At 43.8% G+C, this 24,934-nt stretch overlaps 1 protein-coding gene across 1 annotated transcript; it reads right to left on the bottom strand.

Annotated features, from left to right (window-relative positions):
* Nucleotides 1-4,060: 4,060 nt before the first annotated feature.
* Nucleotides 4,061-18,924, bottom strand: LOC142404718 (C-type lectin domain family 2 member D-like). Its single transcript, XM_075491751.1, has 6 exons — nucleotides 18,731-18,924; nucleotides 10,941-11,236; nucleotides 9,729-9,812; nucleotides 8,868-9,052; nucleotides 7,651-7,751; nucleotides 4,061-5,985 (listed from the first exon to the last, which is right to left on the bottom strand). The coding sequence occupies exons 1-6, from the start codon at nucleotides 18,922-18,924 to the stop codon at nucleotides 5,868-5,870; spliced, it is 978 nt and encodes a 325-aa protein (XP_075347866.1). The 3' UTR covers nucleotides 4,061-5,867.
* Between the last annotated feature and the right edge of the window lie 6,010 nt (nucleotides 18,925-24,934).

Raw genomic sequence — 24,934 nt, 5'->3', positions numbered from 1 at the left:
GTCAAACTGTCTGACAACAGGCAGAGCTTTTTGTCAGAAGACCCATTTTACTGATAAAACAACATGTGATGTAAATAATTTTATAACACTTGCACAGAAATTTACATTTCGCTGTTCTGTTTTCCCTAAGACTTTGTCTGATGCAAACAGGGAACTCAGAAGTTGCTAGGTGTCAGTGTGAAGGTCACGCAACAGGACTGCAAATCAGTACTTGTGGATTTGGGGGTGCTGAGCCTTCCCACGAACAGACGTTGGCAGCAGCTGCCTCTAGGAAAGGGCAGGGGAGAAGAGATGCTCATGTGAGGATGAGCATTGTGCACATGAACTGCGTGATGTGCAGGAAAGATGCCATCTGTGGGGGCTGAAGAGTGTGTTGGAGCCCACTGCTGTTGTACATATCCCTGAGGCAGCTGCTGCTGAGCTGAAGGAACTTTTTATTTGGGTTTCAATATTTTAGTGTTTTCTGAAGTTTGTGGTTTTTTTCCTTACAGTCTAATTGCAACTTACAGAAGCCACTTGGGGGCTGAGAAAAATGCATTTATCAAACAGTGTCTTATACTTATTCAGAGCTGACCTGCATCGCTGCTGGGTATACAGATACCAGACCAAGCATGAAGTTACTCATAACACTTGTGGTTGGTAAGCTGGTGGCTCCCATCTTCTTCTGATGCTGAACCTTGGGATCTGAAAGAAAGCTCTTAGCTAGGGAAGGCGCTTGGACTATAAGACAACATTGCAGTACAAGGAAATGAAGATGATAGCCTGCCTTTCCACCTGTATTTTGTCCCTTTATGTTGCAAATTCTTTAACGTGGAACCATAGGTACTGCCTGGAAGGTATGATGATGAGGTACTGAAGCTAAAGGCTGCTGAAATTAATGCCTGTGGGTGCACTCAGTAAATACATTACTTGGCCATTCAAGTGTCATGGATATATGCTATTTCTGGATCTAGAATACAAAAATGCTAAGAGCAGTCTGACTTAGTGCCTTTATTAGATTCATGTATTTGAAAACTAAAGAACAAATGTTACTAATTTATTTTTAAGAAATCAGACATGTCATTTGTTTCAGCTTTTAAAAACACCTTAGTCTAATAAAGGTAGTAAGTCCTCTAGATCTGTAGCTAGCATGTGCCTTTGAAATCAGAGTGACCAAATGCAAAGCAAATGTTTGCAGCATTGTTGAGCTATTTCCAGTGACTTGTGCTGCAAAAGTGAGGAAAGCAAGTAATGTGTAAACAGGGAAATTAAAAAAATAACATAGGGGACAATGGAAGTGGATCTGTAATAAAAATGTTTTCCTTCTGTTTGCAAATCATGTACCTCCTCTTGGGTATTGCCAGGGCTATGAGTGCTCTAATAGGCCTTAAGGGTCCTCATCAGCCTCTCCTCCTGCGACTCTCTGGGTCTTCAGCCTCTGCCTGAGCTCTGTCAAAGATGTACCTGCCTCCAGCCCTGTCCCATCTACTGGATGGGACATCTGAGTCCTACCTACATGACAGGTTGGACAATTCAACTGGTAACTGAGGCAACTTTTTCTTTGAATAAAGTATCAAACACTTCTGATGTGAAAGCTAATATTCAAAAAGCTCAGAAGTTAGTCCCCTTTCTAAACTGTGAATCTTTAGTCTCATATTCTCAGACTGTGGGGCAAGCAGCGGAGGCACTCTCATACTTACATACTGCTGTCTTGCAAAGGTGTAAAATCTACTTCTCCATGCTTACAGACAGGGTTGCTCAAGTAAATTTTCATTTTAACTACCATAATTAAATTTCAGGCAGGACGTCTTCAAATGCCCCTAAAGTTAACTCTACTCTGTTGTGTTTTCCACAATAAGAAGCTGAATTCTTACCTCATTTCATAGAATTATGTAATAATTTATAGCAGAAGGGACCCCAAGGCCCTTTTGGAGCCAGCCAGGGGGAGATTTTAAGTTCCCAGAGTCTTACTATAGTTTTATGTACTTTTACGCTGGCCATGTGGGGGGAGATGTGTGTGTGTGGGGAAAAAAAAAAGAACGACTCAAAATGTAACGCTAAAATCAAAGGTGCTACTCTAACAAAAAATGCACAGACTGGAATTAAAGTCCTTATTAGCAATGAGAGAGAGAAACGAGCCCAAGGTGGCTTTTGAAATGTGAAGCCTTTAGCTCATCTTTGCTATGATACACGTAATTAAAGGCAGCTGCAGTTTCCCAGGTACGTTGTCTCATACCTACACTAGATGTCTAGTGCCCCTATGGAGGGCTGTGGTTAATGTCTTGCAACTTGTGATGAGTAACCAACAGATACGCTTGCACATGAGCTCTTGGTGTAAAGTACCACGGCTTTAGCATGCACATGACTGCAGCTGTGGAACAAAATGTTCATGAGCAATATGGTAACACCAACTGACTGACAGCTCTCCATCTGTGGACACTGACGGGTAACACCTTACTTAACACCTCACTTAATTATGGACAGACAGAGAAGCCAGGAAAGTAGTAGGTGCGTATAAGTGAGAGTTGTAAAGGTGTAGAGATCTTCTGCGGAAAGAGACACCAACCACGTGATGCGGTCTGCTGCTTCCACAGGCACAGCACGATGGCTCTTCAGAAGGATTTTGGGGCTACAGATTAAAAAGTGAACTGTACCTTCAGTGTGGCTGACTTCCTTTCAAACAAAAAAGCAACACAGATTTACCCTACAAAATGCAGCATCAGCAGCTAAAGACTAATTTGAAATACTGCTGTTATTCTCATGTTAAAACAACAACAAAAAATCCCCCAAACTCAGTGCAGCATGTGTGGGGAAGAGGATTGGTTTCTTTATTCTAGGCAGAGCAGCAAAGGCAAAGAAACAGTCTGAAATTAATAAGATATCTCTCTCTCTCTCTCTCTTTTTATATATATATATATCTACTTCATTTATATATCTCTATATAGATATAGATATATTCCCCATTAAGAAAATGTAACTTCAGGGTACTTAAAGCATACCCTTCTCCATGCATTGGAGACAACTGTTGAATTGCTGTTTTTACGGCAAATGTTTCTCAAGCCATGCTGAATTTAACAAGAAAAACTTAAAACTCCTGAGCTGGCTTCTCTCAAATCGATTGTGGTGTCTACGTTTTAACAATATTCATGAAACATCCAGTATGTGAGCATTCTCGCTATTACTAATGTAATTAAACATGTTTTTGCAGGGCCTTACTGAAGCTTTTACCTACATTTTAAGCAGTCACTAAATGAGTAATCCCACCGATTTAAAAAAAAAGAAAAAAAAAAGTCCACTGAAGTGAAGTACTTCATTAAGCCCCACTCTGAGTAAAGCATTTGCAGCCCATGGTAAGAATTTGTCATTTCTTACCATGACAAACTTTGGATACTAAAGAAGATACTAATTGCACCCATTAAGAGTCAGATTACAAAAGAGCTTTCATTATAACCTACTGTGCTCACAATTTCTTTGAAACCTCCTTTAAGAACCAAAATTTCCCATTTTTGGACTCTATCCATAAATGACACTTATGGAAAAAAAATGTAATAGCGACGTTATTTTGTAGTTAAAGGCAACATTTAGGTAAATCAGCTCATTAAGAAAGGCTAAGACACAACATGGTATGTGAATACTCCTTATCCCTTACAATTGCTACTACATTTGTGAAATGTACCTCTAATATGCCCCTAATGCAAATACTTGGAAAATTTTGCAGGAGTGAACTGTGGAAAATTCCATGTTTCCCTCCAAAGTTACTGTACTGTGTGTGTTTCACTATGCGCATTTCAGCATTTCCAGAGAAGTACTTCAGCATTTCAGTTAAAGGCTTTTGTTAAAACTCTGACACATTTTGAAGTCTGAAAATGTGTTAGAAAGTGAAATGCCTTCTTTTTTGGGTCAAATGTCTTGTCTCATGTCAACCCCAGCATTATGATTAAAGATCTTTTCATATTCAAACCCTGAAAATATTATTTTGCTTCAGTCTGGTGATTTTTTTTCCCCAAATGGTGCCTGAGCTGAAAAATACTTTTAATGGCACAATATTAAGACACAAACCACTGTAATTCAGAGGCTCTGTAAAGATATTTATTGACTACCTTTTCAGGACTATTGCACATACCATATCCTTCAGAGCTAGTTAATTTAAAAACATTGCAGAATAACCCCCCCCAACTAGTTACATATAAATTAATACATAGATTATTAGGTTATTCATACGGTAGAGTGCTGTTACTTTGCCTATAAAGAATATAAGCAATTTAAAAAAGTGTAGTTCAGCAAAATTAATGATCATATATAAATAAACATCTTAAAGTCTCAAGTTGTTAACAATATTCATACTGCACGGTCCTGTTACAGTAAAGTCCTATTGTCACAGAAAATAATGAAGGCATAAACAAGACACTGAACAAAAATAGACAGTAATTAAATTTGCATAAAAAGACAGTGAAGGCAAAAATAATTACAAATAGGACAAAAAAACCCCAACGAGCCAACAACACTCCAAATAACTTGTCAAACATGGTGCAATTTTACATTCTTAAAAAATGAGGACACAATTATCCCTCTTCCCTGAAACTACAGTGCGCTCTAGCGGCTACTCCAAAAATGGCTCCACTTGCTCCTTCAGGAAGTCCCGCGGAGTCCATAGTCCTCTCTATAGCATCCAGATCACAAGAAAACCAACTTTCCAGATTTTATTCCGAGCAGGGAAGTATTTTTCCCTGCTATACATGTGAATTTCCCATTCTTCCTTCTCTAGAAACCCTATAGGAATAGTCCCTCCAGGAAAATAAGCTGCTTTGCTTCCTCTGGGTCAAACATCACTTTTAACCTTCAGGGTACCTGCTAGACGTGCGTGACGTAGTTCAGCACGATTGTGCCCTAATTGTGTTCAGGCTCACAGCAATTCAACAGCACTGGGTGTTGCTGCTGAAAATAACACGCACACACAGAACAAAACACTGATTGTCCATCCAGAAATGTACCACTTGCTCGGAAGCCTCATGCTCCGACAGGCACAGGACACGAGGAAACCACAGAGAAACGTCCTTTGCTGATAATTCTCTTATTCTCTACTCATGATTTTGCCTATTCACACTGATGACTATTTCTAACTTTACAACATTAATGCCTGCAGCTTGCCTATTACTTTTTCAGTTCAAACTCTTTTTCCCCATCAGTGCAGATCCTCAGGTCAATAAATACTCTTATCTATTCTGACTTTTTTTTGCTAAGATAAGTCTTGTGGGAAGGAGAACTGCAGGTGCAGTGCAGCTACATAAATCCCAATGATAATACTGTCAAGCTAATTTAACAAGATTAATGTAAAATAACAGAAACAAAACATTGAATGCAATGCAGAGTCGCACAAGATGCACCCCATCAAACCAGGAGAGTGGAATCCGCAATGATCCTGTCTAAACCGACAGTGCTCATTTCTGCATCACCCTGTATCTGGGAGGCACCAGCAGACCTTCAGGCAGACCCACTTCACAACCCACCCCTGCACACAGAGCTTGGCTGAGGGAAAAGCAGAACTATTACCTCCAACTGCACACCAAAAAGGAAAAGAAAGAGCAGCTGCTTAGGATCCCACAAGAGAAGAGTTAATGGAAGAAATACTGATGACACAAAGAAAGGAAATTACAGGCTGAGTAGTAACTAGAAAAATGGGACAAGGAAACGATGCTGAAGCAAGCCATTTAAATGACATCGTTAAAAAACAGAGGCTTCCTCCATGGGTGGAGAATTCTGGCTACCAGAAATGTCATTCACCTCCAGGCAGGAGCTGAGACGTGTTCGCAGGTCCCAGAGTATAGACATAGCCCATGCAGACATCATATCAGAGCACTAAGTGTCAGGGGTGGTGGCTTCATCCACCTTTATCGTGCTAAGCTAATATTCAAGCTACAGACCCACTTCCTGGTTAAATAACATCCAGAGGCCGAGACTCCTTTTGGCTCAAGATAGGCACAGTTTCCAGAGCCTTTTACTTCAATCCTGTAAGGGAGAATGAAAGACACAATTACTCTGACACCCACAATCAAATAATGCAATAGAGCAAAGGGAACTATGGGGATCACTGGTTCTCTTTGTACAAAGCCTGATTTACCACAGGCAAGGCATTGCAGGAAGATGATAGTTTGTGCTTTGAAGAGAACGCCCCAAAGATTGTCTTTTTTTCATGGGACCTGGACCCCAGAATACAAAATCTAGGACTTCCAGTACTCCTGCATCTTGTCTAGCAGTCACTTAATGTGAAATATGCCCTTAAAGCAGAGAGTGGAATTCAGGTTTACCCTTCTCAAGGATGCTATGCTATCAAGACTAGCTCCACCTTTGACTTCCACATCCTTCTACACAGCAAAAACGTTTCAGCAGAAACTGTGAAACAAATGCCTTTCTCATTTCCCTCTTTCTCAGAACCGAACTATGGTTAAGGGGGTGGTGGAAAACAGGAAGCGAACCTCAGTTTCCACACCGTAGGTGTCCCTATGTAATAGGTAAGGGTGTCCTTTGCCAACTGTGTTTTCAAACAAAGTGTTACAGTGTTCTGTGAATAGACCAACCAAGCTAGTACAGTCTCTGGAAAAGCCACGGGACAAGTCCCCTCCAGTATTAACATGCCTCTAATAGCAACTGAGCTTAGACTTCAAGGTGTTCACCCTTCTAAAGACAGGAGGGGCAGTTTGAGGCATGCAAAGAGGCAGAAGTCTAAGAAAGTAAAGAACTTCAACACTGAAAATGAAAGCCTCAGTGGATGTTTGTATTGAAGGCAGGGGATAAGCAAGAGTGGGAAGGACTGCAATTTTCAACTTGGGGTGCATACGTGCTGCTCACATCCCACATTAAATGCGTGAGGTCTTTATGAGATCAAGCCCTCAAGTCTTGGGGATGAACAGAATACAGTCACGCACCACTAGTGATGTCACAAACTTAAGTGGAAAACTTAAATACTCTTAAGTTAATTTCAGACTTGTGAAATCTCAATGGTTATTCCTGTCACTGGTAATTCTACCGACTCCTGCCGGCAGTTGCCCCAGGATGAGAAGCAGCAGTCTCTGAGAAGATGGGACAACCGTTGGTGGGAGGAACAAATGGCCCCACACCTAACACTGGTGGGACAGAGCACAGGGCCATGACCACAGAGCAGCTCATGGTACATAAATTCACAGCTTCACGTTTCCCTCCAGCAGCCTTTTTTGTAGGCAGATGCCGTAAGAAGTACGACAACGTCTCTTAGAAGCCTCCCAAATATCTTTGCTATAAACCTCACACAGGTTGCATGCAGGTTTGCACTTTTGCAAAATATATTCTGTAACGAGGAATTTGTGTTATTGTAACTTCCATTCCTCTCCCTGTTGCTTTGGTATCTTGGTGGTCTCTTGGTTTAACTGTCACTTTGTTATACTGCCTGTTACCATGAGCTCCTGTCTTCTGTTGCTTCTAAACCTGGCATTACAAATTTATTGCCTAACTTTCATCCGTCACAGTTTTAACAATGCTATGTGAAATCTTTTTCGTATTCCATGCTCTTTCCAGAGTCATCCCTTCAACTTCATTACAGATATTTCTTTCAAGTCACTGTCTGTATCTGCAACAGTTACCCTCTCTTACTCCCCTATAATTTAGTATCACCAGCAAAAACCTTCAACATCGACTTACAGTTTATTGTCTAATGCTTTCCCATTTACCCAAAAGAACTCTTCATTTCTTTTATAGAGTCCAATCCATGGGTCTTGCTTTGTTATCTTCACCATGAAACTCTGTAGGAATAAACCCATATGAGAAAAGAAGTTTTGCATGTTCAGACCAGTTATTAAAATACAAAGTCTTTGATCCAGGGCTAGAAAGCTCTTGCCTTTCTCCCAGAAGAAACAATATTAAAGATTAAATCTACAGAGTAGTGCAGCATCTGGATCTTGTGCAATCCACATAACTGAAATAGAACTTACAACTTGATCAGAAATCAAATGGATTAATTTTGAGACAGGATCTCTGCGGCACTCAGATATTGTAGTGACAGAAATGCCAGCTAGGAGAACACAAGTATACTACTGCGTATTAAGAACTGCTATGGAACTGCAAACGCATCATTTTACTGTCTCTCCACAATAAAGTTTCTAAAGAACGATGAACATCTTTGCAGCTAATGCATTTCTCCATCACTGATGTGTCTTCATCATATTGACTTTTTATTATCAGCTAGCAAGGATTTGTGGAGGATATTTCAGAAATTATTAAAGGAAGATCCTCGCCACAGTGTATGCAACAAGATTGACATCTGCACCCAGTACACCCATTATACTGGTGTCTGTGATAGGGTTGACTGACCTAGAGAGAGGCTGTTTTAAAATATCAAGGTCTGCTATCAAGGTCGGTAACAGATATGGAAGAATATATTCTCCTAGGTCTCTGTGCTAGGTGGAATCTTTCCTAACATTGCTGCATAATACAGAAAAACATGCTCCAGGCTGTGATTAGGATAACTATCTCCTAACTCCAAAGGTCAAAAGTAACATATCTACCAACTTAGTTGTCATTAACCTATCTTGCTAAGAGAGAACATTTGTCTAATTAAAGATAAATGAGACACAACAGTGCTTACTCTGATAGTTGCCTTCAATGTGAGTATCTATGGCTGTGAGCAGCATCTAATTTAACTCCAGTAAGACTTGGGCATTTTCTAAAACATCAACTGCTAAAACTGATGTTTGCTGTTTGCAGGGAGAGGAGGCACACAGCTTTCTGCAAGCTTTGTCATGGTCTTTACATCAGCTTTCAAACCACTCAGCTTAAGAGGCTGGAGGAACACACCAGTTCATTGTGCAGCTCCCTAGAAGTGAGATGGGTGAAACCAGAACCCCCATTTGTTCCCTTACCAGTTCCTGATGATTTTCGATCACCAGGAGGGAAGCATTGTGCAAAGAGCAGAGGCTCTGACTGGAGTTCCAGTTGGCTTCATTCTCTGAGAGGTAGTAGCATTTCCTCTGGAAATACAGCCAACCTGATGGACAGAGTTCCAGGGAAGGACAGGCAGGAAAATCTTTGGCCGAAGAACGGTTTACTGCGAAAAGACAAAAAACAATCTACCTATTTCTTCCAACTGGAAAAGGTTTCTGGAGCTTTTTAGCTTGCTTTCTGACTGCATCATCTAAAATTATCTAAGTCTAACCATGGCATTATTACTTCTGCCCAGCAGAAATAATTAGTGTAAACTATTGTAAATTATGGTTCCTGACATACCTTTAAGGCGATGATCAGGGGCAGGTTGGTAGAAGTAGCTGAGAAGGTGATAAGAATGTATCCTCCAAGGACTCTTCTACAACTTAAATATTTCTGACAACTATAGTTTTTGCAAGTGTTCCTTCCTTGCAGCTGAATTAATAGCTTTGTTTATTATAGTGTCATTTTTTGAAGGACTACAGATTGGTTGCAAAGAACAATCTTCCACTTGTTATTTGTTTTCTTGAACTTGGATTAAGACCAACAGTAAGGTTATAAACTTGAATGCCAGAAGTACACTAAGACTAAACTGAGCCACTGCAACTAGTGGAGTAATTTCTCCAGCACTTGACAGCAATTTTAAACACTATGTCATGAGACATCTATTTAACTTTGAGATAAGGTAAGTTCTGAATAAACCTTTTGAGGTTTTGAGGGACTTCTGACCAGAACATCTATTTTATCTGGTAATTTTTAAGGCTAATCATATTTTCTTTTTAAATTATTTACACACTTACCAAACTGAATACACAAAATCAAAATGACAGCAGCAGCAAGGACTCCAGCAACACCTCGCCATAACCAGAGATTTGAGAATAGACCTGAAAAAAAGAAATGTCACGAATTTAAAATAAAAACAGCTGAAAGGGAAGTAGAGCCCAGGTGCCATGAAGCTGTTCCAAAAAAAGTTGCTCTCTATGGAGAGCAGGCTGGGAGCAGAGCTGAAGACTAGGCAATCTGTGACATTCAGCTCGTCATCACAAAGCTACTTATCTAACAAGAACTGTGAATTACTCTGAATTTTAGTTACATCATCCAGAACTTAACCTAATAGTGAGGTAGTGCTCGACACTCCAAAGTGATCGAAAAAGAAAGAAACGAGCATGGAACAAAGGAGGGTGAAGACAGTAAGTTTGTGGTTGATCTGATGCCTAAACATGGCACGGATACAAGAAATGAGACAAGTCATCAGCTCCGGAGCCCAAACTCCTGAGGAACATGCAGCCTTACCCCACAGTGACACCTTTTCAAAGTCTCCTTTTCTTCCCATCTCCCTTCCAGGAGCCAGCAGCGAGCTCACTGGGGGTTTGGAGGTGGGAAGGACCCACCGACTTACCACCGCCGTGTCTCGGGTCAAACTCCGCAGGCAGCAGGGAGGGACGAGCTGCCCCTGAAAGGCTGCAAAGGGAGCGTCCCCTCTCTCTGGGGGTCACTCTGCCGCCAGCACAGGGGTCTGCCCGGGCAGCCTCCGAGCTGTGTGAAACGCCAGAGCACACGGGTGGGGTTATCTAGCCTCCACGCACAGCGTGAGCCCCACGGGACGCTGGCACGGGGCTGATTCCCAGCCGGCCCCACGCACGCCGCAATCCACACGATGCCCGGCACCTCGCGGGGCATTTCTCGGGTGAGACCTCCACCGGATCGGCCCCTCCACGCCGGGCGGACACCCGGAGGCGTGCCCCAGCCAGGGGGTTTTCCAGCGGCCCGGCGGCTCCCGGGACGCCGCGGGGAAACAGCCGCCGCGCCCAGTCCCACGGCTCCGCTCCCGGGCCGGGCGGAGCGGGCGGCGTCCCTGCCCCGGGGCCGGGGGCTGCAGGGCGGCTCACCCCCCGACGGCGCGCCCGCTCTCGGACCCTCTCTCCGGCAGGGTCTCCGGGCTCCCCGCCCGGCTGCGGCCACGGGAGCCCCCGCGACGTCCCGCCCCTGCCCCTCTCCCTTTGCCCCTTCACCTTTGCGGGACCCGGTCACCCGCTCCGGGGAGCCGCTGCGGTCGCCGCCGCCGCCGCCGCCGCCCCCTCGGCGCCCCATGGGTGCGGAGCGGCTGCCCCGCCGGGTGGGGAGATCACGGGGCCGGAACTGCCGGAGCGCCCGGCCTCGGGGTGGGGGCAGGCGGGGGCCGGCGGCCGGGGTCCGCTTCCCCCGGCATCGGCTCCGGCCCCGGCCCCGGCAGCGGAGGGGCGCGGGGAGGGGCCGGACCCGCCGGGGGGGATCTTCGCGGTGTGTGGGCTCGGTGCTGACCGTACTGCTTTGTGACAGAAAAAGGAAATGGGCAATAGCTTAAGAAGAACTTGGCTCCCACCAGGTCTCGCTTGTGATTCTCTGGCATCAGCAGCTTTCGGGGCTTGGGAGGGACCTAACAAAGGCAGAAGGCTCTTGCTGCCTTTGTACTTAAATGCTGACTGCTTAAAACGTGATCTCTTTGGAAAACCTGGCCAGTGATGTGCCTCACCCAGGAAAGCGTAAAGCCTGCTGATTCTGGCTTGGCAGCTGTGGGGATGAAGGTGTATCAGAAGTTGTAGCATTGCTTGTGAGCCAGGGCCATGCGTATCAGGAGGGCTGGCACACAGTACAGACATGTCATCTGGTGTGTTATGCACAATAGCTGGTTTACTTACAACAGATCTTGGCTGTGTTGCATATTCAAATAGCCAGAGGAACACGGCTCTCTTCAAGTCAATGTGCGGGTTCTGTGTGAGGCTGACGAGGAATTCAGTGATGGTTTATCCAAGACAGGCATCTGCATCTGAGGAGAAAAGCTTAAATAGAAAATCATGAGAATGGAGGGCTACACTTTATGCTTTCATTGCAGTCTCCAATTACTTTGATTATCAAGGATTTTGAGCAGTAGTCAGTTGCTGAAAATTATCTCCAGGTGTTTATATTTACAGTTAATGAAAAGCCATATAAACTTTATACTTCCATAAATACAAATTGACTTGCAGTTGATTTTAGCCTTTGTCTGAAGTAGATGCTCATTTAAGCAGTGGACTGGGAGAGCTGGACAGGCCCGCATGCCTGGGGGGACACTCGAGAAGAAACAAAAAGGCAAAAGGGTGAAGAAGAATCCAAAAGATATGTGGGAACAAGGCTTAAAGGACGGTGGCTTCAGGGAAGTTAGGGAACTGAAGATTCCCAGGAGAGGGAGAAAGGGAGAGGGAATAGGTAATGGGTCCAGACAGCACAAGCTGTAGACACTTTAAGTGGTTTTGGGAGACCTGAACCCAGAGGGGTAGAGAATGACAGTGGGGTGTGGAATTAGGACAGCAGGGATGTTCAATACCTGTTTCACATAGAGCAGATTTTGCATACAAGGCGATAGTGGAATATGAATGTATGCACAGCTATTATTCTAAGAACAGGTTATTCAGCATTTATTCACTCTGAAGAAGTGGCTCGCTCTCTTGCCATTCAGACCTGCCTGTTACTGAGGTCAAAAATAACTTACTGTGGCTTATAACCGCAGAGCGTTCATGGGTACTCTTTTCATGCTTAGTCACCCACTAATACATAACACACTTTTGACAGTTGCCAGCTCTTCTCCAGGCTGACAAAAAAACCTGAGAACCTGTAACATCTTCAGTTGTGAATCAGCTGATGCTCCAAAACTCCTATAGTTATAACCCCACATGCTTATAAGCAAGACACTTGACCTTTACTTTCCCAGATCAGTTTGGCTAAGACACCTCCAGACTGAAGAGTAAGGAGGCTGCTGCTGCTATCGAGGATGTGTGACTTGGCAGGCTCCCACCACCTGAGCTTAATGCCTCAGTGAGGGAGGGCTGCCGCCGACATACCAATAGACTAGTTGAGCATTTGCACCGAGTGTTCAGGCTGATCTTGGAGGACCTTGTTCATCCTCGTACCAGAGCAGAACGCGGTGTATAGACTGAGTGCAAGAGGGACACTTGTCCAACCCATGCTCAGCTGTTGGCTCTCCTTTCTTGTGCCTTACCAGCTTGGGCCTCTGCAAAGGTAAGTCTGCAAATCCCTCTGCACAGGTAACTCCTATGGACATCACCGGAGGCTGCTGGGGTGCTGAGGACAGCTGTTTGGGAAAGCCAAATGTTTATATTTGCAGAAAAAAAAATGTCTCCCATAAGGCACTGCAAGGGCCATGTATTTATTTTTTTATCTGCGTATTTGGTTCCATGAAATGTTCCCACATTTTATAAGATGAAGATTGAAAAAGAAGATAGGAATTTCTTAAAGGAAACAGGTAAAAGACAAAAATACCTTCCAAAATGAATCACTCAAAAATGACTTTAAAACATTGCCATGATGTAGGGAGAAAATGCAAACATTCTAAGTAAAAAGCATGGCATTTTCCAAAAGAAATTGTTTTCTCTGGAAAAAAAAATGGCCCCTGCAATACTAGGAGTCCAATGGAATTGACTCAAAAAGTTACAGTTGGATTCTGTGATGCCACCCCCTTCTCACTGCTACCACAAATCATCTTTGTTACCTTTTATCACCCACTAACATGCTACCTCTAACTTTTCTGAAGAACTGCGTTCAAGTTATGCAAAGAGAAATCACTGCATGTCAGAAATTTAGAGGTAGAGGATATATGTAGGAAACATCTCCGCTGTGGTCATGGCAGCGTACTGCAGAGATGCCTGAGTTCAACTGCCACTAAACAGCTCCCGTGCTAGCAACAGTCTCGCTGTGATTGCACAGACTGGGGTGGACTAATTTACCCTGCTCTTGGTTGACTTGTCAGTCCATCTCTGTCTCCCTCCCCCGTCAATGGAAGAGCCATTAGTGAGTTCAAAATCTTCAGTCAGACCTTGAGGCATTTGTACCCCAAACAAGATTAACTTCTGATATTTTGGGGTGCTTTGGAAACTCTAGTAAAGTCTACATATATCAGACAAGTGTTAGTTTCTTAAGGTCCGACTGAAGTGGGCCAATCCATTTATTAGAAAAGGAGCTGAATAATGTTACAGTGCATTGTGTTCCTTTTTATATGTTTTAAAGCTAGTAACCCTCCACTGATCCATAGATAGGTACCTCTCATGCAGCAAAAAGCACAGCTTATTTGTAGTGTTTCAATTGTACTCCCCCAAAGCCTCCTGATCTCAGTATGCCTCTGTACCACAAGAATCCTGTCAGAAAATAAGAAGGAGGAAGGTACTGAAAGATTTGCTTTTTGCTTACTATTCCTGAAGTATATTTTTGATTAGTCCCCTGTTCAGCTGAACAAAAATACATTTCTTTCTCAATAGTTACAAAATTTTTGCTATTTTAGTGCCTATTGCTTTTTGAGGTGATGTATTTTCAGGATGATACTGAGAGGTTCCTGCAATTCTCAAAGTGAAATCGTTAGACTGGAAAGACAAATGCATTTGCTTATCTTTAAGTTGTGAACATTTCTGTTGTATAACATGAAAATAGACAGATGAGTAAAAACAATATGGGAAATACCCATGCTTTAGACAATAAAATGAAAGAAAAAGATGAAGGATGAATGTAGCAGAAATAACATTGAACAGCTTATGGGACATCATGCGTGCTTAGTAGTTTTGAGCATTTAAGTTAGTCTCCTTTAGAAAGTATTTAACAGAGGTATTAGCAGATTGTATTTACTGCAGAAGTTAGCATTTGAGGACCACTAAGCATTTTATGAAGTGCCGGGTTGAGAATGCTGCATATGTCAGAAAACTAGGTCTTTTACACCAAAAAAGCTCAGTCATCCCACTGCAGAAGTCTTGCAAAACATTATTTTGGAATGTTTTGGAATAGGAGGCACAAGAGCAAGGAATCCAGCTATGTTATCAGCTGTATTTTATTTTTGGTGAGGCTAGTATTCACTAGGATTGTTATTTACTTGTTTATAGCACTTGTGCTTTGTTATGATGTAGTAGAAGACATAGTCCCCATCTTCAAGAACTGACAGTCTTCACACTGGGGGAGGACAGAAATAAGCAGGGAAGGTTGGAGTATGGAAGAGAAAGCACCACAGCATTATAATGACATGAAAACAATTAACACTAGTAAGCTGAATAAAATAGATAAAAATATACAAATAAGCATGACAGGGAGATTAGGGTAGAAAGCTCAGATGATACAAAGAAGCTTATTTGGCTTTATCTACAGAACCTGATGGTCTGGTTCAATATGATAATCAATAACAATTAGTAGCTGTACTTCCTGTAAATGTTATCTTTAGAAAAGTGCAGAATTTCTTTATAGATAATATGTGATTCACCATAGAGCAAACATCACATTTAACACCTCGAAAAGTCACTCACCATTTGAAGCCTTTGCAGTTACAAACCAAAAAAGGTTCAAAAAAGTCCAATCATAGATTTTGCCAGTTGAGTTTTGTGTCATCGTGTCCCCCGTATCGGTAGCAGGCATCAGAAGTTTCTCCCCAAAATGTCTGCACCAGGAAGCTCGTAGAGGCCAGAACTGAAATGAGACCATGCAGCTACCTCATCAGGCAGAGCCCTCCATTGCTTCTACTGATAGGTCCATTCTCAACCAAAGAGGAGACGAAAGAAGCGTGCGCAGCGATCACCTGTGACTTTTGAAGTGGTGAGTCGTCCTGACAAGGGTTTGACAGAGCTACTCGACTGAGTTTCCTGTTCAGCATCCTGTGCAGTTGTCTCACGGCTGCAGCTGGTGGAGCCGAGCACTTTCCATCAAAGGCATGAATAACATTTGGTCTGCTCAAAAAGGTTTCTTTCCTAATCTGTATCAGTTTAACAGCTTTTCTTCCCAGCATTGCCTGCTGTAGTGCTGGAAGGTACTGTAGCAAGAAGTGCTGTCCTCCTTGGTGGACCAAAGCAAGGGAAGGATGTTGTATGAGAAGTGCAGTAAGAGACCTGCATGGGCTAATGGGTCTGCAGAGGGATCAGGCCATCTCATCGTATGACGAGTATGTGCTAAAAAGGAAACCAATATGCCATTGGTTTATATGAGCATTTTAATATTGTCAGTGCTATCCTTCACCATATTCTTTATACGTCCTATAAGCCTGCCTGCTGTTTTGACAGCAGATCTACACTGGTAGTACATCATCACTGAAATGTCCATCTGGCAGCAAAGTCCTTTTCTTGCAATGAAACATTTATCGTTTAGAACCATATGGATTTTCTTCCATGTGCAATAAATAGTGAATTAACTTCTTTTTTTTTTGACATAAAATGTCACTTGTCATTGTAAGGTCAATTCACATGTGTTGGTGAGGCACCTGCATTTCTTCACTGTCTGCTGAAGTCCTTGATCACCTAAATAATCCAGGGTAGCCTGAAAATTTTGCTGTGTCAGTACTCTCTTCTTCACCCTAGGGAATATTAAATCAATATTAATATTAAATGTTTTAGCAACATAAGTAAATTTGGTCTGGTGGTGGGTTAGGCATATTATGGAACTGAAAGTAATCCTTATTACATAAGTATTCAAAATCAGAGTGAGATGGGGAAAAATAATTGGTGTGCATTGCATATATCAGTACTATTTGACCTATTTCCATTTAAAATACTTCTGTTCAAGGGTGGCTGATGAGGTGGGGAAAAAATGTTGCCAGTTCTTTGGAAACCAGACATAGCTATAAAACTAGAATATCTGTTTCCTTCACGTTGATGTCCTAAGCAAGATTTTGTATGATAAATACTAGAGCAACAGGAAAATTATTATCTCTGCCAGGAAGAGCTTGCAGTCTAAATAGAAAAAGTTTGCATAAGGCCAGAGAGAGAAGTGATTGTTATCCACATTTTACAGGTGCGAATCAATGTGCAGAGGGCTGCAGTCCCCATGACTACATAGGGAATCTATAGGCAGGAGAAAGAAAGGAGAAGACATGGTCTTGTGTGTCATCCTTCCTGTCACGAGATAAATTTCAATAAACAGATGTCTGAATGAAAAGGAAACTGTAGAACAAGTTGCTCAAAGTAGATTTGCTATTGAAGGACTGTAACCTCACAGTCTTCAAGTCATTTGGATACTTCTTCCTCTCTTAATATAAGAATGTATTTTAATGATATTTAAAGTTCTTGGTTTGGGATGTTAAACAAACACTTCCCTGATTTTAATGCAAGAATGAGGCCAACAAAGACAAATGATTTTCTGAGATGCTTTCATTTCTTGTGTCCTTAATTTTTTTGAGTATTCTAAAGCAATCCAAGAGACTATGTTAGAATAGAATATTTCAGTTGGAAGGGACCTACAACAACCATCTCGTCCAACTGCCTGAGCACTTCAGTACTGACCAAAAGCTAAAGCATGCTATTAAGGGCATTGTCCTAATGCCTCTTAAACACTGACAGGGAGGGGGCATCGACCGCCTCTCTAGGAAGCCTGTTCCAGTGTTTGACCACCCTCTCGGTAAAGAAATGTTTCCTAATGTCAAGTCTGAACCTCCGCTGACGCAGCTTTGAGCCATTCCCACGCGTCCTATCACTGGATACCAGGGAGAAGAGCTCAGCACCTCCCTCTCCACTTCCCCTCCTCAGGAAGCTGTAGAGAGCAATGAGGTCGCCCCTCAGCCTCCTTTTCTCCAAACTAGACAAACCCAGAGTCCTTGGCCACTCCTCACAGGACATGCCTTCCAGCCCTTTCACCAGCTGTGTTGCCCTCCTCTGGATGCATTCAAGTGCCTTAACATCCTTCTTAAATTGTGGGGCCCAGAACTGCACATAGTACTCAAGGTGAGGCCACACCAATGCTGAATACAGCAGAACAATCACCTCTTTTGACCGGCTGGTTATGCTGTGTTTGATGCACCCCAGGATGTGGTTTGCCCTCTTGGCTGCCAGGGCACACTGCTGACTCGTATTGAGCCTGCTGTCAACCAGCACCCCAGGTCCCTTTCTGCAGGGCTGCTCTCCAGCCACTCCTCTCCCAATTTATACTTGTGCCTGGCTTTACTCTGTCCTAGGTGCAGAATCTGGCATTTTGACTTTTTAAATTTAATCCCATTAATCATAGCCCAATGCTCCAATCTATCCAGATCCCTCTGCAAGGCCTCTTGTCCCTCAAGAGAGTCAACAGCACCTCCCAGTTTGGTATCATCAGCAAATTTGCTAATGGTGCATTCAACTCCTGCATCCAGATCATTGATACATATATTGAACAGAACTGTTAGAGGGCAAGTAAGAAATGCAACTAAATGACAACAAATTGTTCTTCCATCTCTTTCTCACCTACCGACCTAGAGCAAGAGAGAATGTTGTAGAAAGCAAACTATACCGGAATACGGATGATTTCTTTAAATGCAGCACTCTCAGATGCACAGAAATATCAGTACAGTGCAGTCTGAAAGCCTGTTCTCCAGCGAGGGTGGAGTTAACACCAGCCTTTTCTCTATCTCCTCTGCAGCCAGTGTAGCCAACTGCATCGCATATATCTTTATGGTCTGCAGAAGAAAAGCTACTGAGATAAATACTACGCTGTAAGATCTATGAGAGAAACAATAAATGTTTGCCAATCAACTGCCTAGTACAAAATAGTACCTCTTCACTGTAAGGACAGAGTAATACCTTTTTTGGTTTCCTGTCTTCTTAGCTAAAAAGGAAGAGTAGAGAGAGGGGCAAGGCACAGGAGCAGTGTGGAGCATGTGCTTGGAGGAGACTCCACTTTGTCCTTCCTTCTTTGAGTGTCAGTGTTTGTGGGATGTGCCGTGGGGTATGATGGAAAGCGGCAGCAGCTCGCCACTCTGTAGGTGACATGTGGGCCAAGGTGATAGTGTGTAGTTGTGGTCCATGACTCCCACTGTGTGGGGTGGCAGGGAGATCACCATGAAGGTGCAAATGGTGATGGAGGCATGGGTTGCGGCACTAGCGCAGCAGTTCCTGTGGTTGTAGTAAGGTCGTGGTGGTGACGGTAGCTCTCCTGCTTCTGCTTCTGCTCATGCAGGGAGGATGGTACGTAGCAGGAAATGAGCTCTCTAGGAGCAGGAGTGCATGCTCCTGCTACTGCAGCACTCGGCATATCCCACCTACTGAATTGCAGAAAGTGTGGGGGTCCAGTCCTTCTTCATTTCCTGGCCACTATCTCTACTGTTTATTTCCATCCGTAGGGGTGGTTTTTCCATCCATAACAAAGATAAATGCTGCCTCCTGCCTCAAAAATGGCATGGGAGCAAGAAAAAAAGAGAACATGGAGAGGAAACAATTGATTGCAGAAAAGGACAAAACCAAAGTGAGGGCAAGGACTAGAGGGTTAAAAATAAGGAACTAGAGGAGAACACCAAGCACAGCACCCCTCACTGCACCTTTTTGTCCTTGAAAGCACCCTGAGAGCAGCAGACATTGTCCATGGATGCTCCCCCAGAGACATAATAGAGTGAGAGAACAGAAAGAGGCCCCCTTTTTGTCAGGATCCCACAACAGCCTTCCTCCTGATAGAAGGGCAGCTTGTCCAGGTCAGGAGGAGCTTAGAGCCATAGTCATTTCTGCACAGATTTCCAAGTGCCAATGGTAATGAACGACTCCATTTTCTGCCAGGGACCAGAAGGGACAAGCCAGCTCCTAGCACAAGTGACCCATGTCTTCATCACTTGCAGAGCTGCTCAGCATAATCTCTTCTTAAGTGCTGATGTTCACAACTACATTTGCTCCAAACAGCACTCTGTGCTGGCTTCTTCTTCGAAGACCTACATGGCTTTGAGTTTTCCTCTTTTCTAACACTTTGCCATTTCAGTGCAGCACTCTGCACCAAACTAGAAGCTATCATCAGCTTTGAAAAGCCTCCCTGAAGCAGCAGAAGGCTCTGCCAGAAGATGTTATATTCTGGACAGTGGTCGGGGAAAGGTTGATCTGCAACATAGAGATGTGGGGCTTGCCCCCCTACCTGTTGCATGAGGCATTTGAGTGCCAGCAATCCCCAGCATGGAGGGAGTTGCTGACACTTCCCATCCCAAATGAGCATCAGTCAGGTTTAAAACTAGAGCAAGAGATTCCATGCGTAAAGCTACAGAGAAAATACTGTCATTGTTGACATTAAATGCCAATACTGTACAGTTTGTAAAAATTTTGAAATGCAGTGCCTGTGCCTTTTACCCTGGCAACACTGAACTATGCTGCTGCAATTTTTGGGTCATTTCTAAGAAGTTCTGACACAACATTTCTTAATGAGGAGTGAACCTATAATACATTTCCAGTACCAAACAACTGTGGAATTGCCACTGTAAATGTCACTTTCCAGTTACATTAGGGCTCATGCATGAGGCAAAATGTTCTTTTCTGCCACTGTGAAGACATACCTTCAAAGAGATTTTGAGGAGCTGGTATTCAGAGCTTGGCCATGAAGGTAGCTCTCACACTATTCTAGCAGTATGCGCTGCATAGTTCTTGGAGTGCAGTTGTTGCTGTTACTGATTGTTGCTGTAATATTGATTGTTGCTATACAATTGATAGTTGCTATGCTATTGATTGATACTGTATTATTGATTGCTGGTAGTAATTTGCAATAATAGCTTGATATATATATATATTCGCTTTATTAACCATAAGTATACTTACTAGGGGTGTTTTTTTGTGGTTGTTTACTTGCTAGTGGTGATTTGTGTGGTATTTGTGGTAATCTGTAATAAAGCAGAGAAATTTAGAGGATAAAAGCCTCCACGTCCTTGTGCATTACGGACTCCTGTGAACTCACGGTCATGATCTCCGCACACCCACAGGCTTAGAGGTATTTCAGCTTAGAGTTATGTCAGAAGTTACTGAAACTATAAAGAAAAGTCTGTGGTATCTCAAAATCTGCATGATAAATATGACATTATAACAACCATGATCTGACCAGACCGAAGGTATCTGTCTAGGGGTCTGACTCCCCTGCAGAGGGACTAGTTTTAATTTGGGAAGCAGAGCTTTGCCTACTTTACGAGAGACACCACGCACCGCATTTGCTTTCCCCAGCCCTGGGACCGCCTTTGCCTGCAGCGTGCTCATGGGGTTTGCTCCTGCTTTTAGCAATTTCCCTGCAGCCTGTTATGTAGGAGGAGGGAAACTCGTCCCTGCCTCCGCTGTTTGCAGCCCCAGATCCCAGAGCTCCCCTCTTGTAGCACAGGAGGTGTTTGGGAAGTGGGACTGACTGGCTGTGCAGCAGAGAGCCTGGAGCAGCAGGCAGCACGTGCAGAGTTGCAGCTGCCTGCATGCCAGGGAGGACCTGCTGCTGTAATCCTTGGGGCAGGGGGGGAGGGGGGGGCTGGGGGGATCAGGGTTGACTTTGGTGTACCTTGGCTTCTTTGTTGGGGAAACCACCAAACCCCATCAAACCAGAAATGTGCAAAACCACACTGAATGGAGCTCTGTAGTTTATGTAAGGTGTTGCAGAGATGCACACTTACGGTTCAGGACCTTGTTCCTGTATGGCTTTGGGTGCCTGAGAAAGGTATGCTCCAACATGGGTGGGGCTGGTGTGGCCTCCTGGGTCGCTTCTCAGTTCCCAGTAATGGCTTCCTGCACAGCACTCAGTTTGCTGGGTCTGGCTGAGACCAGGGGAAGTTAAGGCTGCAGGAGCACTTTGTGCTCTCCTATGCAGTTATAGCTGGGTGGCACAAAATGTTTTGGGAGAAAGTTACCCTGTAATGTGTATTGAATAAATTAATGGTATGGACAGGGAGCTTTTTGATTTACAAATTAGTTTTACAGAATACCCTCAGTCTGCATTTATTGTAGTAACTAATCATGGTCTTAGACATGCAAGGATGAGCAAAGACAGGTATTTTAGATAGCCCTTGGGTAGAGGAGGAGACAATAACAGAAGCCTTCCCAATCCTTCTTGGAGAAATTAACATTATAATGGGTATTTCCCCACCTCTTTAATATCTGATCATCTCAGGTGTTTGGTGGCTGTGGTCTACTTGTCTGACTGTCCTGACTGAAAATCCCTTTGCCCTCTCTGCTGTTAGCTCCTTTGACGACACACATTGGATCACTAAGGACTCCAGAGGACTCAACCTGAAACAGGTAGTTGTTTCTTCTGACTCAAGACTCCTGAAGCTGAGTCACCAGACTGCCCATGCACCTAAAAAGGCCAACCACATACTGGGCTGCATTAGCAGAATATAGCCATCCAGCTGAGGGAGGTGATGGCTCCCCTTTAGTCAACACCTGTGAGACCACATCAGGAGTACTGTGATCAGTTTGGGATGCCCCAGAATAAGAGAGAAGCTGGCATGCTGGAGTGAGCCTAGTGGAGAGGTAGAGGGCTGAAACACATGGCGTACAGGGAGAGGCTTTGGGACCTGGGTTCCCTCAGACTTGGGAAGGCTGTCTAAAACTAGGTAACAGGAGAATGTGGAGAAGACAGGAGTTGGACTTTTCTCGAAGGTGCACAGTTAAAGGACAACAGGCAATGGACACAAGTTGCAACATGGGAAATTCCAGCTTAATAAAAGGGGAAAAATGTTTTACCATGAAGATAATAAGGAACAGATGCCCAAAAAGGTTGTGGAGTGTCCATCCTTGGACATACTGAAAACTTGACTGGATGTGACCCTGAGCAAACTGCTCTAACTGGACCTGCTTTGAGCAGAAGGCTGGACCAGAGACCTCCAGAGGACCCTGTGACTTAGATGACTCTGTAGTACTTTGAAGGCTTGTGGTCAATTTTGTTGTGTACTCGTAACACATTCAATTTCTGTAAAAACGGCAGTTGAACCAAAAATTCTTTCCATCATTTCCTAGTTAGGTTCATGTGTGACTTCAGTTGTTCCAGTTTGGTAAACTCCCAGTAGGCTTGAACCTGTACCTTTACCATAGACTTCCTTGCTTAATTTTGTTGGCAATAGCCAGAGGATCTTGTCTTCCATGGGATGATTTTGTGAGTCACTGGCACTGTCAGGACTGTGATCTCATTACAACGTTAGAAATCAGTTCTGCAAGGGTGGATAGAGCTTTTAGGCCTTTGGGTCTATAGCAGTGCTGGCTGTAGAGCCCCAGGGTCATCTTCCTCTTATTTGCACTTCCATAGTGTCCTCCCCAATGAACTGGCCTTGCTGTATACTTGGCCACATGGTGCTACAGCTGAAAATAGAAGTGAGGTAGGTGGAAAAATAACTTGCCCTGTTTCAGCAGTTTTGGTTCCCTGATTTGAGTCAGGCTGGAAAATAAGTAGTGCTTATGACACAAGGGCATGACCATGCAGTGAGGAGAATGGTGAGGGTGGAGAACTGTTTAAGCTTTCATAAGGAGCACTACCTAGAACATATAATCAGAGCTGCAGGGTATGGTTCTGTGATAGGTGTGAGTCAAAGTGCCAACTCAGGGTCACCAGAATCATAGAATCATAGAATGGTTTGGGTTGCAAGGGACTTAAAGATCATCTAGTTCCAACCCCGCTGCCATAGGCAGGGACACTTTCCACTAGACCACGTTGCTCAAAGCCCCATCCAACCTGGCCTTGAACACTTCCAGGGATGGGGCATCCACAAATTCTCTGGGCAACCTGTTCCAGTGTCTCATCACCCTCATAGTAAAGAATTTCTTCCTTATATCTAATCTAAATCTACCCTCTCTCAGTCTAAAGCCATTACCCCTTGTCCTATCACTACATGCCCTTGTAGAAAGTCCCTCTCCAGCTTTCTCGTAGGTCCCCTTCAGGTACTGGAAGGCTGCTATAAGATCTCCCTGAAGCCTTCTTTTCTCCATGCTGAACAACCCCAACTCTCTCAGCCTGTCTTCATAGAAGAGGTGCTCCAGCCCTTTGATCATCTTTGTGGTCCTCCTCTGGACTTGCTCCAACAGGTCCATGTCCTTCTTATGTTGGGGGCCCCAGAGCTGAACGCAGTACTCCAGGTAGGGTCTCACGAGAGCGGAGTAGAGAGGGAGAGTCACCTCCCTTGTCCTGCTGGCCATGCTTCTTTTGATGCAGCCCAGGATACAGTTGGCTTTCTGGGCTGCGAGCGCACATTGCTGGGTCATGTTGAGCTTCTCATCAACCAACATCCCCAAGTCCTTCTCCTCAGGGCTGCTCTCAATCCATTCTCCGCCCAGCCTGTATTTGTCTCACTCCCTTTCTAGCCACCTGCATGTAGTTCTCTCTCTTCCCCCATTGCTCCTTCTCTATCACTCATCTGATTGCACTATAAACTCATGCAGCTTGCTAACACAGGTAAAGAAACACCTTGCTTTTTCTGAGTTAATTTCCAGATGTGGTCAGCTGAATTGACTCCACATGTAGTTGGATAGGAACAAGAACTGTCTTAAGGTAAGTGGCAAGAAGAGGGGAGGACATAGGATGAGTACATACGATCTCCTCTTTTTGGCAGCAGTGACCTGTTAAATTAGCACATGTCCTATTGTGAAACATTATTCTAAGCCACTTCACATAGTTTCATGCTTTAACCTCTGTTTAAGTAAGGAAATTGGGAAGGGAAGAAAGCCTGTGTTAAAGAATCAGTAGGATCCTCCTGCCCATTCATTAAGTGTAGTCTGTGAGTTGTTTCTTACAGCTCCTTTTATACTGGTTATTCCAAAGACAGGTGTTGCTCTGAGTTTTGGTGCATAAAAGAGGTAAATAAACATGATACTGATGTCATTGCCTGGTATCAAGCTATAGCTTGAGCTGTATGTTAAAAGGTTGTGTCTAGATCACCAGGAGACATCCAGATCCAAGGGAGGAATTGTCTGGGTCCTGGTGTCACAAAGCTAAGGTGAATCTTTTCATGCTATTCAGTATATGAGGGACAGAGGGACTATGTGTCCAAAGTGCGCTTCACTTTTCATGGAAGCTTTCATGAAAGCTTTGCTTTCAGGGAAGACTGTGTCTTCCCTGATCAGTGCAATTCCACAGCATTTTCAGTTTCCATACTCTTCCATGTCTTGCCATGCTACTTACACCTCTCTTGGCTTTGTTTTGTTCTGTCTTTTTCTTAATCTAGATGTGCTCATAGACAGTATTTATGCGCATGTCCCACTTCCTTCCAGTTAACTGACCATGGAGCTCAGTATTACTGATTTCTGTTCCTGAAAGGTTCAGGATGCGTGTGAAGTGC

This window comes from Mycteria americana, chromosome 1 (genome assembly GCF_035582795.1).
Source record: "Mycteria americana isolate JAX WOST 10 ecotype Jacksonville Zoo and Gardens chromosome 1, USCA_MyAme_1.0, whole genome shotgun sequence".
NCBI classification, from domain to species: domain Eukaryota; kingdom Metazoa; phylum Chordata; class Aves; order Ciconiiformes; family Ciconiidae; genus Mycteria; species Mycteria americana.
The sequence above is the reverse complement of the archived record's forward strand: the minus strand, read 5'-3'. Positions and strand labels throughout refer to the sequence as shown.